The sequence below is a fragment of the Pezoporus flaviventris genome, unplaced genomic scaffold, assembly GCF_033815535.1.
Source record: "Pezoporus flaviventris isolate CSIRO_AGI_PZ_B2104156 unplaced genomic scaffold, CSIRO_AGI_Pfla_v1 ptg000071l, whole genome shotgun sequence".
NCBI lineage: Eukaryota > Metazoa > Chordata > Aves > Psittaciformes > Psittacidae > Pezoporus > Pezoporus flaviventris.
Window position 1 is genome coordinate 1,380,227 of NW_026892619.1, and position 15,561 is coordinate 1,395,787.

The 15,561-nt window shown below is 46.3% G+C and overlaps 1 protein-coding gene and 2 long non-coding RNA genes across 5 annotated transcripts in view; 2 read left to right on the forward strand and 1 right to left on the reverse strand.

Moving 5' to 3' along the window:
* The window catches only part of LOC133279102 (uncharacterized), a 71,291-nt gene extending 65,812 nt beyond the window's left edge, over positions 1-5,479 (forward strand). The window contains exon 5 of the long non-coding RNA XR_009746773.1: positions 5,369-5,479. This is a non-coding gene — a long non-coding RNA (uncharacterized LOC133279102). The remainder of the gene's footprint in view (positions 1-5,368) is intronic.
* Positions 5,480-9,104: 3,625 nt separating this feature from the next.
* Positions 9,105-15,561, reverse strand: part of EBF2 (EBF transcription factor 2) — a 115,882-nt gene continuing 109,425 nt past the window's right edge. The window contains exon 16 of one of the 2 annotated variants that reach the window (XM_061472476.1): positions 9,105-9,745. In XM_061472476.1, coding sequence (XP_061328460.1) covers positions 9,726-9,745 — 20 coding nt within the window. In that variant the 3' untranslated portion in view covers positions 9,105-9,725. Of the gene's footprint in view, positions 9,848-15,561 lie in introns of both variants that reach the window. The other variant, XM_061472475.1, reaches the window with a different exon arrangement.
* Positions 9,489-12,960, forward strand: LOC133279103 (uncharacterized). Of its 2 annotated transcripts, XR_009746775.1 has the most exons (4): positions 9,489-9,604; positions 10,402-10,476; positions 11,841-11,912; positions 12,855-12,960. It is a non-coding gene; the product is annotated as an uncharacterized LOC133279103 (long non-coding RNA). The 2 variants fall into 2 exon arrangements; XR_009746774.1 differs by lacking the exon at positions 9,489-9,604 and having other exon boundaries at positions 10,343-10,476.

Here is a 15,561-nt window from a genome sequence, read left to right on the forward strand (position 1 = left end):
ATCAAAAATGTCATTCTTTGTTATGCAGAGATCCCTGTCTTGGAGGGAATAACTGGAATATTGCAACCAGAGTCCACAGATTCCACCTCCTAACTCAAAACGTGTCTTCAGCTCAGTGGGAAACTCTTTGGGGCCAGTGATTGCCTTCTGGGTTTTGTGATTATAAACACCTTAACACAATGGAGTCATAGTCCATGACTGGCTTCCCTGGGTGCCGCTTCAGTGCCAGTAACAACCACGCTCAATTGCCATGTCCTGCAAGGAAACGGTTGGGAAACACTGAGCAACCGTGTGCTTGTGTTATTGTAAACCCAGAAATGTTTACTCATTATATTTCAATAGGTTTGGATCATTGTGGATGAAAGTGAAACAAGATATAAGCCTGCAACGACATGCATAAATACATAATTAAGTATATTTCCTTTCCATATGGAGAGGATTAGCTTCCTTGCCTCAGCGGGGAGTTGCTTTATTTGGTGTCTGCTTCGGTGTCCCGTTCTTTCTGACAGCTTACAGAGGTACTGAAAGGGAATTTCACTGGCTGGCTAATGAATGCTGGAGTAAGGGCATGTGGAAAAGAATAAGTGATTACCTCAGAAAACAGAAGTTTAGGCACCTTAAGGGCTGTCCTATTATCCTGACTTCTCTTTTTGACCCTAAGTGGGCCCTATGGGATGATACTGCCCACCTGACCAAGCCTTATTGCTTAGTCATAAATCGAGACAGAGGGAGATGGGTCTAGTAAATGCTGAAGTGTCAGCAAGAGCTCCTGAACTCGGGTTTCATAACCTGAGAAATATTTTATCACCCTTGTGAGCCAAACCTCTGAAAAATCAATGGAACTTGAGAGTTGCCTGTATCGATCTGAAAGGCTGGGCTGTATTGAAATATTCATGGCAGAATGTGTGTGTCTGTGGATGTGTGGTTCAGGGACTACGATGTAGGCAGCTTTCAGGCAGTGAAACATCCCCATTGTTCATTTAAAGTAGATGAAGGCTATTAGGTGACTTGCACAACATGCACTTAAAAGGGAAGGAGTCTGTGTTACAGCGACGTTCTGCCGGTTCCAGAAATGCATGCTCATTACTATGATTTTCCTTAAATGACAAAGTGTTGGGAGGGAGAAGTCAAGGAGATCTGATAAAATTAGCACCACATCCTCTTGGGGATCCCTGGGCTTGCTTTGTTTGCAAAGCCAATTTGGACACTGCGTCTTTGATCTTCACTTTCAGTATTTGAGCAGGCATGTTTAGTATCACTCATTTCACAGGAGATTTGGGATTCAAGTTTCTTCAACAATCTCAAAAGCAGTACATTAGAAGAAGAATTGTCTGCCAGTCGTCTTAGAATCTCAATACCCTTGATACTAATTTGAGGTGATGCATTTCACCAGATGTGTCTACCTGAACGCTGCTTTAAGCCCAGGAGGTTTGTGCTACTGTAGAGTATTAAAGTTGGCTCTTCCCCCCCTTTTCCTCTCCTCCTTTCTTCTTCCAAGAGCAATTGAATGAAAAGCATCCATAATCTGCATGTAGGTGTGACACGTTACCAATAGCTGGAAGGAAGAGCGTGTGTCAGGCAGGATTTGTTCAAAGCCTGAATAGAACCATGAAGAAAACCACTGTCAATAAGGCTTCAAGAAACTGATGCTTATGTATAGGCTGATGGATGAATATATTTACCCAAGCTCCAATCTGCCTTCGTGCTTCCTCCCTGCAGTGACTTGGTCACTTCTAGGGTGCAGGTTCAAACCTCTGCTGATCCCATGGGTTCCACTGGGCTTCAGGCAAATCCCATGGGGTTGGACACCTCAAGGCATTCAGGAGTTTAGGTGTCATCGGTGTTCAGGGGGATTGCAGTGCATCAGAGCAGTTTCTGTGAAACCACAGCAAGAAACGGCACAGCCCTGCCCTGCCTTGCTGGGGGGATCCAACTGGGATGCTCAGTGGCTCTGGGCAGGGAAGTTCTTCAGTCGGCTCTGTGTTTATGGATGTACAGGGAAAGGCTGAGCAGAGAAATGGGAAATGGAGAACAGGCAAGACAACAATTATTCTTGAAGAAACACTATTGGCCATGTAGGCTGCTGGTGGGCTGGGAATGCTGTTCTGGGAGCAGGCACCTCCATCATCTTTACAGCAAGACATGGAATGCAGGGTATGGGGTCCGGATCTCGACCAGAAGGGAAAATAAGGGCAATTAGAACTGATTTAATTCTTAACTCTCCATCATGTATAAATTCACCCATGGTTAAAAATAGCCCTATGAAATAAACCCAAGCACCCTCGAGAGGCATTACTTCAATCAGTGGCTCAAACTAAGCAGAAAACCAGGCTTTGTGTGTCTGAGGTTTGCTGGTATTGCTGAAGAGAAAGGAAGCACCTCATTCCCTCAGTCCCTGGCCCAGGGAATGGACTGTGAATGGTGCTGGTTTAGGATTGGTATTATCAGAAGCTCAGTTCTATCCATGCCACTGTTAGAGCTTCCCTGCAGTAAGTAAAATGAAAGGAGGAATAAACCCGTTCATGCCATGCTTGCTTTATTTCCATTCCTCAGTGGCAAAGTAAAAGGAAAGTTTAAGCAACTAACATCAAAGATTGGAGTTCTCTGAAGCTAAAAAGCCCATTAATCACGATTTTAGAGCGTCCTTTAATTACCCTGGAATAAAGTGACACGCACAGAGCAGGAGGGAAAACTTACTGCGAGTTGCTCACGCTTGTTTGTGCTTCTGAGCTCACCAGAAACCCTTGTTGATCCCTCTTGCTTCTGCTGCCCCATTCATTCTACCCCAGCTATGGTGTGCCGTTAGCTGTGCTGAGTGTGCACCGAGGCAGGGAGAACAGGCCTGGCTCCTGAAGGAAATCATGGCAATGGAAACCTCATCTTGTGCGAGGACGAGGTGGCTGTGGGACACGCAACTCATCTGGGGTCCAAGGCAGTGCTGGTGCTGAAGGCCTTTGATTAGCATGGTGTTTAGGCTACAGGGAGCATTCCGTGCTGCAACTTTGATGGGCACCATGGTGCTTCAGGACGTGGGTCAGTGTTGCGTCCTGGGAGAGGAGAGCCTTAAATCCCTCTATCAAAGTGGGAGAAGAACCAGTAGATGGGGCCCAAGGTTACTGGTAGGACCAGTGCAGCTCTTCCCATCTCCTTGCGTCTCCCTTCCACCCTGGAAAACGGCCTCTTGATACAAGAGAGAAACAAGAGACCCCAGAGTGGTTTTGGTTGACACTTTAAGGGATGGGGGCTGTCAAAACAAGACAGCTATAAGGAGCCACCCCTCTCCTCCTCTGACACCATGAGATGGGAGTTCAGGGTTCTGGTGGCTCAGGAACACCTGGAAATACAAAGCAAAGCCAAAGGACAACAAAATCCTGGCCCTTCCCATAGTGTTTTAGAAACCTTTCCATGTCCTTCAAACCCTCTGCAAGTGTTTAACGCTGGAGGTTATCCATAAAGCAGGGAACACCGACTGCCTGTGCAGAGGGGGACTCCACAGCTGCCAGCCCTGTCCCTTTGAGCACTGCGAATGCCCCCTCCTCCTGCAGGAGGGGAATGTGTGGGGATGGCACAGTGCATCCCCTGCATGCCGCTGCTCTGGGCTGGAATGTTTTGGGATTGAATTCGCTGCCATTGCGAAGCTCAGCCAAGTGGGTAACGTTGTGAGTTGATCTGTTTTCAAACCCAGACAGTTGTTAATGAAACAGTTGCTGTTTTGTTGACAGAACATTAATTACTTGATCTTAGGACTTTGTAATTGCACAGGCCCCCTCTGTATACAGCACTAATTACATTAGCAATTATATGGCATTTTAAAGACAAAGAAATGACTACAGCAATTGCAGTGTCATAGGGACCCTGCTGGGAAACTTCAAACCGGTTCCTGCAGTGTCAGGGAAGTGCTGAGGAAGTCCTGACCCACCCAAACCAGCGGCACCAGGCTTGAGAAGAGCAGGGGAGCCCGAATTTCCCACTCAAAACTGATCTGAAGTGTTCCTAAAAGCCTCTTTGCCTTATGCATAGGGAGGCTCCTTGCTGCTGAGGCTGTAAGCCCCTCAAGTGAAACAAGCAGCACCCTCGCAGCAGGATGTACAGGACACACTTTGGTTACTGCTGCCATGGCTGTGCCCCATTCCCCCTCCCCGTGCTTTCTGCCTTCTGGCACAACTGGAGCGTGTTAACCTGAAACATGGCTGTAAGGTCTTTGGGTCAGGAAGTGTTCCCATCGCTTGTTTAGGTGTTGCCCTCCATGCTGGGTGCAGATTGTGAAGCCTCCACAGTGTGAGTAGAGTGATCTGTGCGTGCTTGGGTGCTGTGCTAGGAGGAATGTGAACATAAGAGACATCCAGTGCTTGTATTATTTTCTTTACCACTTATTTTGTAGCTGTGCTCCTGGTTTTCAGGCCGGAGGGAAAAGTAATTATGTGGCCAGGTCTACAGCTGGCATAAATTGGTGCACCTCAACTGAGTGGGGCTGACAATAGCTGAGGATCCGGCCCGTGTCTTGTCAGGTTCTGAGCTTGTAAACAGGGTGAGATGGTATTATTACCAACAGACAATCTCTGCCTGCGTGAGCTATTTATTCCCCCTCCCTTTTCACTGCTCCTCAAGTGCTGTTGCTATCAGCATTTCTGACCAGCTCTGCCCATTCACACTCACTAAAACCTTGTGTTGTGTGAGGTGGGTTTGAAGCTGTTGCTGATTTTAATGGTGGCAAGATCAGAGCTTTCACCTCCTCATCGCAGACCTGGTTACTGACTTATATTCAGAGCTACGTGGCCACAGCCTGTGTCTGTGCTGGACTGAGTTTGAGAATACAGACAGGAATTGATGGAGATGAGTTTCCCCAAGTGCACTATAGGTCTGTATGCTGTAGACCTCACAGAGGACCAACAAGAAAATCGGAGAGCTCACCCATGTCCCCCTGGAGAAGGAGCTGGCAGTGGCCAGGTTTGTGTTCTGTCACTCCCATGTCTTTTCCTGTTATTGCTGTAAATTTGCCCTAATGCCAGGGAAGCAGGACAGCAGAGCATAGAATCCCAGCCTGGTTTGGGTTGGAAGGGACCTTAAAGCTCACCCAGTTCCAACCCCTGCCATGGGCAGGGACCCCTTCCACTGGAGCAGCTTGCTCCAAGCCCCTGTGTCCAACCTGGCCTTGAACACTGCCAGGGATGGGGCAGCCACAGCTCCTCTGGGCACCCTGTGCCAGCGCCTCAGCACCCTCACAGGGAAGAGCTTCTGCCTCAGAGCTCATCTCCTTTCCCCCTGCTCCTCACAGTGGCTCGTGGGACAGGGTTATGGCACCCTCTGCAGTGGGGGGGGAAGTGTTGTGTTTCCCATTCCCCTTCCCCACACTGTGTTTGCTCCGCAGGGTCTGCAGCCACCAGCAGCTAATCCAGTCCTGCGAGTGGAGTTAATGAGACATCACCACCGGAACCCCCCGGCGTGATTAAAGCTTCGGATCTTTGCACCTCAGCAGCTGCTGTTGTCACCAAGAGAAAGACTTCCACTGCTCTGGAAGTGCCTCGCTGCCCGGTGAGTGGCTGTTGTGTCACCAGTTACTGGAGTGAAATTCAAGTACTCACAAAACAGCCATCCAGAGGAGACCTGCGAAGGCAGAAAGCAGGCTGGGAGGGCCACCAGCTGTAGGATACTAACAGAAAAGGGAGGCTTCCCAACAGGACACTGCAGTTACCCACTATCGACTCCCTGCCACCCCTAAACTCTCACAGAGGTGTTGTCACTTCACTGATCAGGTGTAGGAAAGGCCAGGTCAGAAGAGACTGTTACTGACCTGTCCTTGTGCTGGCTCTACCCAGCTGGGGGGGAACGCTTCCACATGGAGGTTAGGTTAGAAGAACAGTCATGTAGTGCATGGAATCACAGAAACAACGGGCTTGGAAAAGACCTTTAAGGTCAAGTCCAACCCTTAAGACTGAAGTCCTGCCAAGTCCACCACTTAAACCATGTCACTAAAGCAACCCTTTTGTAAAGTGTTACTGCTGCACCACGACACAAAGATGATCAAGGATAAAGCCCCTGCAATGCTCTGAAAGGAAGAGAATTCCCCCCTTGTTTACAGTACAAAAATTTTATTTCTTGTCGGGATAATTTCAAGTTTCCAGCAGAACATTTTAATTTTACAAACAAGAGGCTTCCAGAAGTAGGACCATTAGAAACAGTAAACCAAAAAAGCTATCTTTACAAAAGCTCTGTGCATAGCAACTTCAGACCGTGGGTAACTGACAAAGCAAAACCCCAACAGAACGCCCAGCCAACCCCAAAACTATACAGGAGGGGGAAAATGAGGCCTTAATTTACAGAAGGGCAAAAATGGTCTTTCAAAACCATGCATATTGGAGGTGTGCAAAGGAAGAGGGAGAGTGAGATGTGATACCAAGATAAATGATGAAACAAAACATACTCTTCAAAGGTAAGATGTAATTTGTAGTTACCTATCGCAACACTTTCGTTTCTCTAGTGGCAAAAAGGAAAGTTGTTAGGAAATAGTGAACAGCAATAACTAAGAGAGGACGGATTTGCTTATTACACTTGAAGAAAACCCTTACACATTGTTTTTTTACATTACTTTTTGTTGGGTGCTTTGCCACTGCTAAAGTCCTTCTTCCATGGCCAAGGATTTCTGATTGGAGTTATTTACACACAGTTTTCCTTGTAAAGCTACCAGGAAGTTCTACACTCAGCTCAGGTGTGGTGATTTCCATGCATGAGCCAAATCCGTGTTCTAAATCATTGCTGTGTTGAATGGTTTTCATTTGGCTTGGGTCAAACCAAAGCTCTTTCCCACACTTACACAGGCAGACACAGTGGTTTCTCCTCCTGTACTCGACGTAGCTTTCTGGGGAGGTTTCCTCTTGTGTTTGGGTGCACGATTCCCCCACCTGAGCAACTGGATGGAGCCAAAAGAAGCAACTCCAGTGTGAAGGGGATGCTGAGTGGTTCAGAACTGTCCTTTTCCTGTTGGGTTTACCCTGGTTCTCCCCAAGGCACCAGTGCGCTTTGCTAAGGGCCTGTGCTCACCAAGCAGTGGGAAAAAAGAAGGTGGGAATTATCAGAATGGCTTTTTCCAGGAAATGTTCCATTTTTTTACATTTAAAACCTTCCTGTCTGAGATCCTGAAATGCAAATCTTGCTAAAAGCTGTGGGAGGACTGAAGGGAGCTCCTGCTGCCCCCCCGATGCTTTGGAGCTGTTTGGGGTTTTCTGGTAGGTCAGAATGGGAGGGAGGGAGCTGAGACATCAGAAATGAGCCTGGTCCATGAAGAGGCTGTTTGGAAATCTGGGACTCAGAGTGGTATTGACTGACGTTATTTCACTCCTAACTAATAATCCTCAACCTGGTTTTTTTACCTGTGTGTGTGCAGAACTCCAAACATGACTCTGGACATCCCACTCGGCCTGGCTGGGACATCAGCACCTAGGAATGCATGGAAACCTTTTCTTGGTGTTCTTTTATGTCTTGCTCTGAATGGCAATGCCCAGGTTAGCATGATGTGACCTTGCAGCCACAGTTAACGGTGAGTTACTTTATTTCACCTTCTCTGGAATGCAGATGCTTTCGGTAGCCTGACTGTAAGGCCCTGACACTATATTCATGCTTCTTAAAAACACATTATTCCTACCACATCTCTATTTGAAGTTGCTTCTAATTGGGTTTTTGCTGATAGGACAGATTGGGCCTTGAGTTCTAGAAGACAGAAACTCCCTCCACCTTTTAGAAAATAAATTCAGTAGCATTGAAGAGGCACTTAATGAAGCCCTGGCCAGGACCTCACAGTGGGGTCAGGATGACAAGGAGGGACCCAGTTCCACTGCCTCCCCAGTCTGTGCCAAGTTCCAGGTAAGAAGCACCCTGTACATCTTCACGTATGTTAAACACCTCTCTCCCATGAGCTGAACCTTCCCTCCATGGTGAAAATGGAGATGCTCTACTCAAGGGGCTGATGTTACACATTGGCACAACACACCCCTGCACCCAAGCCCTGTCCATGCCATGTGGGTGTGTGGGTCCCATCCCACCCCCCCAGCATCTTGTCACTTATCTCTGTGGCCAGATGTGAACCACAGGTCTAGAGAGGAGCTTCCCACTCTACTGCTACTTCAAGCAGGCTTCAGGCTCTCAGCCTTGTCCCTGCTCTTCACCATCCCAGGTCCATTATTCCCCACACATCAGGATCACCAGGAATACTATTTTACTTACCCATCGATAAAACTACCGGGCACATGGACAAGGACAGTTTCAGGGGCCGTATATGAAGGGTTTATTTATTAACATAAAGGTGTTACTATAGGAACAACTATTCATGCAGGTAGGAACTGGGTGTCTTTTGGTGGGGTGTAAATTGAGTGCCTGATTTTTTTTTCCTTTAAAAACATCTTTCCAACAATCAATGGTCTCTGGTTTGGTCAGGTAACAAGTGATGGGTATTCAGCAGCCTTGTTCTCGCCTTCCAATTTCAGGAGAGAAGGAGAACAAAACTGTTTCTTTTTACTCTAAAACGCATAAAAATTCTAAGCAATCGATTACTTCTATGAACTTCAATATATAAATGGAAAATACTTACCATTTGTAATGACTCGGGATAAAAGTGCATAAATTATTCCAATACATATTTATCCTTATAAATGCACCCTTAATATGGAGTATAACTGAACTTAAGGTGTTCTAACTACATGGAAGAACAGGAGGTTGCAGAACCCTCTCCCTCATACATTGAATCTATAAAACACACTCAGTACCTCATGACAAATCTGATCCATTCAGATCCCTCTGGGCCATTCCTTTGCCAGGAGGGTCTTTGAGACTTAGCAGTTAATCTTAGTACCTGAATCTTTGAATTGAAACCAAAACTGGAAGGGGGGAAGAAACAAGAAGGATGCAAATTCATACATGAACCAGCAACCTGGAGACCACAAGGGATGTAAAAGTTCCTGATGGTTTTGTTAATCAGAAGGAATTCTGTACATCCTTGCACATGGAGTCAGTAGGAGGGACCAGGGAGGAGCAATCACAGCGCTAATAATATATCTCAAACTTATCACTACATTTTTGCATCATTTTTCTTCATTGTACAACTGGAGGAAAAAAAAAATCCAAAAAAGGGTTTAATTTCTACCTCTACATACAATAAGTTACAAGTTTATTTATTTAAATAATTGTAAAACATCTTACATTTTTTAAAGAGGTTAAACTATGAGCAAATACACACATACACCAAAGTTCCATCATTCACGGCGGTTTGTTCGTCCTAGAAATCCTTTCATGCTGGTACCCTGTTTTGTTGAATTGTTTTTTTTCTGCATAAACTAAATCGATATCTGAAAGGCTCCGTAGAAAATAGAAACTTCAACTTTTTTCCCCTACAAAGTAAAACAAATTGTATCCAAAATATCACGCTTGAATCATTTTTTGCCAATTTCTTTCTCCTTTTCATAGTTTACAAATCTCAGGAAGGTTTCACGGCTGTCAGGAAAGACTTTGCATTTCGGGTTCCATGCGGGCAACTGCTGCTCATCCCGGCTCGTGGCTGATGCTTCCTTCGCAATGGGTTAGGAGTCGACGTGGCTGTGTCACAAATATGAAACGGGTGAAAGATGCAACTTCTGTCTTGTCCAGTCCATAAAAAATGTTCCTTTTTTTTTCTCTCCTGGGCCTGGCTTTCCCCCAAAAAAGAGCTTGTAGTGCTATTATTTTCTTTTAGTGGTCCATCACAATAAGTAGTTTTGTGCTGTAAAAGAAACATGAAAACAAAAAAGAGGAAAAAAGGGAAGAGGGAGAGGAGCAAAACTGCCTCTTCCTTACATCGGGGGAACGACAAGGCCAGTCATGGCTGAAAGAGAAAAGTGACAAAGATGAAAGTCTGGCAAACTGGTAAGGAACAAAACGCATTCGAGCCCTTCAGTGGACGAATGGATAAATCAATTCAGCCCTCAGCAGGTCAGTTTCTGGAAATGCAAGCCCAGTTTTGGGTGCTCATCTCCTGAGGGATCCTTGGGGATGGACATTGCTCAGAACCACCCTCAGAACTTCAGACTTCCCACTCCAAACCCTTCCTCAGGACCCTGATCGGTTTGGGTTTCACTTCCCACAAAGCCTGGGTGCAGAAGGGTTATGTTGGGAGGGAGGGAGGGAAGATGGGGAAGCAAGTGGGAATTGGCTCACATGCTGCTTATGGGGCCTCACCAGGGAATTGCAGGTCCCCATTCCTGGGACCATGACCAGAGCTGGGTTTGTTAATCCCCTTGCAGTGGAACTATCAGAGCAGCCTGTTTCTTGCTCTCTTCACCCCATGCCTGACCCACTGCAGTTCTTCCCTGGCACATTCCCAGAACACTGGGCTTATGGAAATTATTTATTAGTCACTCTCCCTGCCTCTTGTTGCAGCTGGATCCTTCATAACTGACACCAGCAGCATTGGAACCTGCCTGGAACTGGTGCTGTTCCCAGAGGTCCTGAGGGGTAAGTGAAGTTTGTATGTATTTATATAACAAATGAGTGAGTCATGTTTTCAAAGGGGCCTCGACGCAGTGCAAGGGCCTAATCCTGCACAGATTGATGTTCACTGAAATTTGTGGGATTATTCATGTGTTTAAAGCCCTGTCCTGTGGGAACTGATTTCACCCTTGTGTTTGCAGTGGTTAAACAAGTGCTTGGGGCAAGCTCCTCTGCTACCACGACTCTTACTGGAGCTGTGTTTTTAAACACCCAGGCCACGGGCTGGGATTTAACACAATGGGAACAGAAATCTTTCCACAGTTTGTGAGGAGGGCTGGAGTCCCGGCCAGTTCTGGCGGATCCCTGAAAGAGAAAGGGAAACCAAAGCACCTTCAGTCAAACACTGACTTCCGCTTGCTTAGGAATCTCCTGTTGATTTTCAGATGTATTTCCAAGCAGGTCACTTACCTAACCCTAACTACAGCAGGTAGAGATCTGAATGCCTGCCTTAGGGGGTGCATTAGAAGGAGAGAGCTTTTCTGCTAACACCAAGGAGCAAGCTCCTCCTCCCCAAACTAAACCATGACCCTAAGGGTAGTGTTTGGCCTCCGTCCTCTAGGAAAGAAAACTCGGCTTAAGTCTTGGATTGATGTCCTCGTCTGGATTCCACTGGGCTGGAAGCAGAGTAAGTGTCCCCCCACACGCAGGTATCCAGTGTGTATCTGTGTGAGCTCTGCCTCGGCTGTGTCGGGCAAAATCACCCAGGTGAGCTCAAGGATTGAACCCGTGTCTCTGGGGGAGCCTGGCTGGTCCTCTGCCTACAGCAAACACAGGAGCAGCTCCAGAGGTGGTGGAACAGCCGGAGTCTGGCTGGCTGTGGGCAAACAGACTGTCCCTGGTACGGGGAACATGGATTAATCCCAGCCAGGTAGGGGCTGTTCCTGAGGGGAACACGCACTGGCACAAATGCTTTTTCTGCTACTCTGGTTAACAGCATGATTTTCATTTCTTTTACGCAAGGCAAACCTCTTCCAGCAGATCAGAGCAGAGATCAAGTCTGAGTTTGTGCCGTGTCGCTTCAAAAGTATCTGAGGAGCGCTCGTAGAGGCATCATTTTGGGAAGTTCCTTACAAGTAAGGCAAGTCCATTTTTACTGTGTAACTGGAATATTCTGTTCTGCAGCAGTCCTGGCCTCAAGCTAGTGATAGCAACAGCAGCACTGCCTCTGCAAGCAGGAGAGTGTGTTACTACCCCTATAGGGGGTTCTGGTGATCCCTCTTGTGCTTCCCTTCTTCCTCCTGAGCAAACAGCAGGTCCCTACTTTCCACTCCTTGCTTCCCTCTCCTTATTTTAGCTCTCCCAGCCCCAAGTCTGTTTTCTCCCTGCAGGCTGTAAGTGCTCCGGAGCAGAGACACTGCTCAGAAGTTGTAGGGATGGAACCTGCCACTGGGCAAATTCAGGTAAAACTCTACCCTGACACACAAAGGACAAGCAAAGGGGTAATTGTTTCACTGCCACTTCATCCTAAGGTTGCAACTCCACCTCCTTCTGCAACAAAGAGCAAGGAGGGTGAGGAATATTGGCTGGAATTCTCACCTGGTTTTCCCCAGCTCATCTGAGCGCCTTTGCTCTGTGGTTCTCTCTCTTTTTACATACCCTCATCTGCCCATTTCCACCCCACCTCCACTCCCCTTTGGGGCTGCACTGTCAAAAGCCTATTCCCAGCCTGTATCGCTTTTTATTGAATGTTTGTGAGGTTTGGATTAAGGTCTTACACTGCTAGCAAAGCTGTAATTATTTTTGCCTGTATTACTATATATTGAATCGATGTAACTTTTCAATAAAGGTGGTTCAATGCAGGACACTCCCTGATGAGTTGGGAATATAGAAACCACAGTCATTATCCCAGAGGGTCTTTTTTTTCTCTTGGAGGGAAATGGAAAAAGAATTAGAGATGAGCCTTATTGTATTAACCTTGACAGCTTGCAATTATCAACTGAAACACTTCATTAAAATTGTCACAGGGTTGGAGAATTTTTTTATAAATAAATAATCCAACGTGGATAGCACCCAGATGCTCTGGTGATGGGCACCTTTAATGGCTGTAATTAATAACCATCACAGGCCTGGTGTTTACAAGTAGCCCCCAAAACTGCTGCCTTGCTCTGTAGTGGAAAAGAACTCTCCAATTCAAAGAGCTGCTCGGTAAGCACTGGACACATGTACACACATACACGTGTGTGCACACGCTGATCTAGTTCTTCAGTGCTTTGTTGGGGCCTAAACACTGACCTGGTTTAAAACTCTGCTTTCTAGAGGAGGAAGATGGGTGCTGAGCATTTACAGTCACTGCCACATCAAAAGCACTGCCTTCTCATTTGGTTTTCCTCTGTTGGCACTAGGTTTGCAGCAAAGTCCAGTCTTGCAGTTCTACAGCTCTTTGGTGAACAACGGGCTCCAGTGGTGCTACTCTGAGCATCTTAACTGAATGTTCCTACCCTGCAACACCAGAAACATCTCCACGCCTGAGCTGGCTGTAGGTAAGGGGAGGGTTGCGCTTTGCAAGCCACCAAGCTGTTGGTCTGATAGAAGCTGCAGCCTCTGCCCACAGACTTCACCATCCTGCTGAATCCCAGCACCGTGACCACTAGAAAATGTGCAGACCTCCTGTCAATATTAAGACCATGCACCCATTTATTATCATCATTTATTATTAACTAAGGCAGGGGGTTGGAATTAGATGATCTTAAGGTCCTTTCCAACCCTAACGATTCTATGGTTCTATGAAAATGATAAAGGATTTCCAGAGGAAAACCCAGCTGGCCTCCATGGAGCAGACAACCAGCAGTGGGCTCTGCTGAAAGGCACCATCATCCTTTATACTGGAATGCAAGTGAACTGAATTCCAGCTCCTGTGCAGGATGGTTCCCACTGAGACACTAAAATGTAGCCAAAAGCTTTGGGTTTTTACTGAAGAATCTGTTTTTTTCCTCCAGGAAGTTAACACTTTTTTTGGAGCAATGCTTCTGTATCCGGATGGAAGATTGAAGACAGGCATTCACCCTCTCACCGTGTCCAACCACAAGCAGGTAAGCTATTTATGAACAGTGGGTTTGTCTCTCCTAGGTAACAAGCAGGTTAACCCATATTTTATGCAAGATGTTTTTAAACAATCTACATAAAACCACTGACAGATCAGAGGTGGAGAAGTCAACCTGGTCTCACCTGTGGAGTTGTGTTGATGGAGTTACTGCCTCACCATGGTGCTGAACTGTAAGCACTAAAGGCTGCCTCAGCAACCACTGTGATTTAGTTCAAGCTAATTAGGAACACCCTTAAAATCAAAATACTTGTTTGCAGTGTCACACGTGCATTAGTTTAATTACCAAAGCACACAGGAATGTAAAGCCACTCTGCAATTAGCTGTTCCTCCAATTAGACTAGAAAGCAGCTAAGTATTGACCTCCAAGGTGTCAATAGTGAATCCAGCCCAATAGCCTCCTTTTTTGGGGGTACATCCAGCAGTCCTGAATATTTTCTTCCATTAAAAAAAGGCAGATTTTTGGTTTTTTCTATTAAAAATGGAGCTCTTGTCTAGCCCAAACAGCTCTGTGACATATGAAGAGCTACTAAAATTAACATCCCATCAAATGGAAGATAAGTAATTAATAGTAACAGGAGATATTTTTGTTAAGTGTTAGCAAGAAGATTTAAATAGTTCTTGAGGGTTTTATTTTGGAGCCGGCTCTGCTACTTACATCTCTGCCAATAAACTGGGGAGGAAACGGTACTTGATCTTCCACTATACTGGATTTAATCAGATGGCAGATACATATTTCTTGTATCTATTGCCATCATGTACACAGCATTTGCTGCCTTTGGCATAATTAAATCACTGTCTTGGCTCTGGAATCTGATTCAGGCAGAAGCATTCTGCTTGCACATTCCTAGCGTGGAAGTGGCCCTGTTAGTTTTAGAATCTCTGGTAAGAGTTATTTTAAGAGTATATTTATTTGTTGAGTGAGTGGAGCAGCAGATCAGGCGCTGCACTGGAACCACTCAGGAACCATTGTGTTGTGTGAGCAAGCCAGGTCCTGGGAATCCCACCCCTCCCAAACTTTTCAGAGCAACTCTTTCTCTCTTTACCTGTTTGCACAGCCTTTTAATGCAAGGAGAGTGGAACCCCCTGTGTTGTTGACACCCCTAATGTGGCCAGGACAAGGCACTCGTAATTAATTAGGGTCTTTAATATAAATACCTGGATCTCTTTAGGAAACAGTCCAGGTGTCTCCTTTGCTAAACCGTTTCTGAGAGTATCAGGCATCAATACCTTTGGATTGGCCAGGATCCTGACAGTTAATGGAACATCTGACCTTCTGGGGCTTGCCTGCTAGTCCTTGTAACTGAGCTTGCATTTTTACGTGGAGATGTGCTGAGCTGGCCAAAGGGAATCTGGGCACGCAGCAGTCCATGCTGTTCCAGCAGTTTCCAATTTGCTTGCTTTTCCCATCAGCTGCCTTCCTTCCATCTGAGATGAGTTGATTGGGCATTTGTGTACCTAGCATGCCGTGTTGCATCGCGTCACATCCTATCCAGTGCCTTTTCTAAACTGCCTTGACATATGACATGAACAGAGCATGCAAGTGTTGTGATCAGGATCACCTGTGCTCAATTTGGAGAGCATATAGAAGTGAGTGGTGTCCAGTACGCATTGCTGCTTGTTCTCTACCTATAATGTCCTGTTACACTGTAGGAACGGATAGCAGATGGCAGGTGAGAGAGGTAAGCAGGAACACGTGGCACAGGGGGTTATCTGAGGGTATCCCACATGTCTCAGCTGCGTTGTGCAGTCCAAAGCCAAGTAGATAGGCAGGTTTCATGCTTAGCCAATACTTTTGAGTTACAGGATATTCCCTAGCAGCTGTCCTACTGTCTCCAGCAGCTCTGAAGCATCACCAGGACCTTCCCCCCAAAATACGTTTTCAGAAGAAAAATTTCCATCAGTAAACTGCCTGGACTAACGGGAATGCCAGTCTGAGGATGAAGCCTGTACAGGTACAGCTACTTCTGTTTAGACCAGTTTTAACTCGGGCTTGAACACCTTGGTTA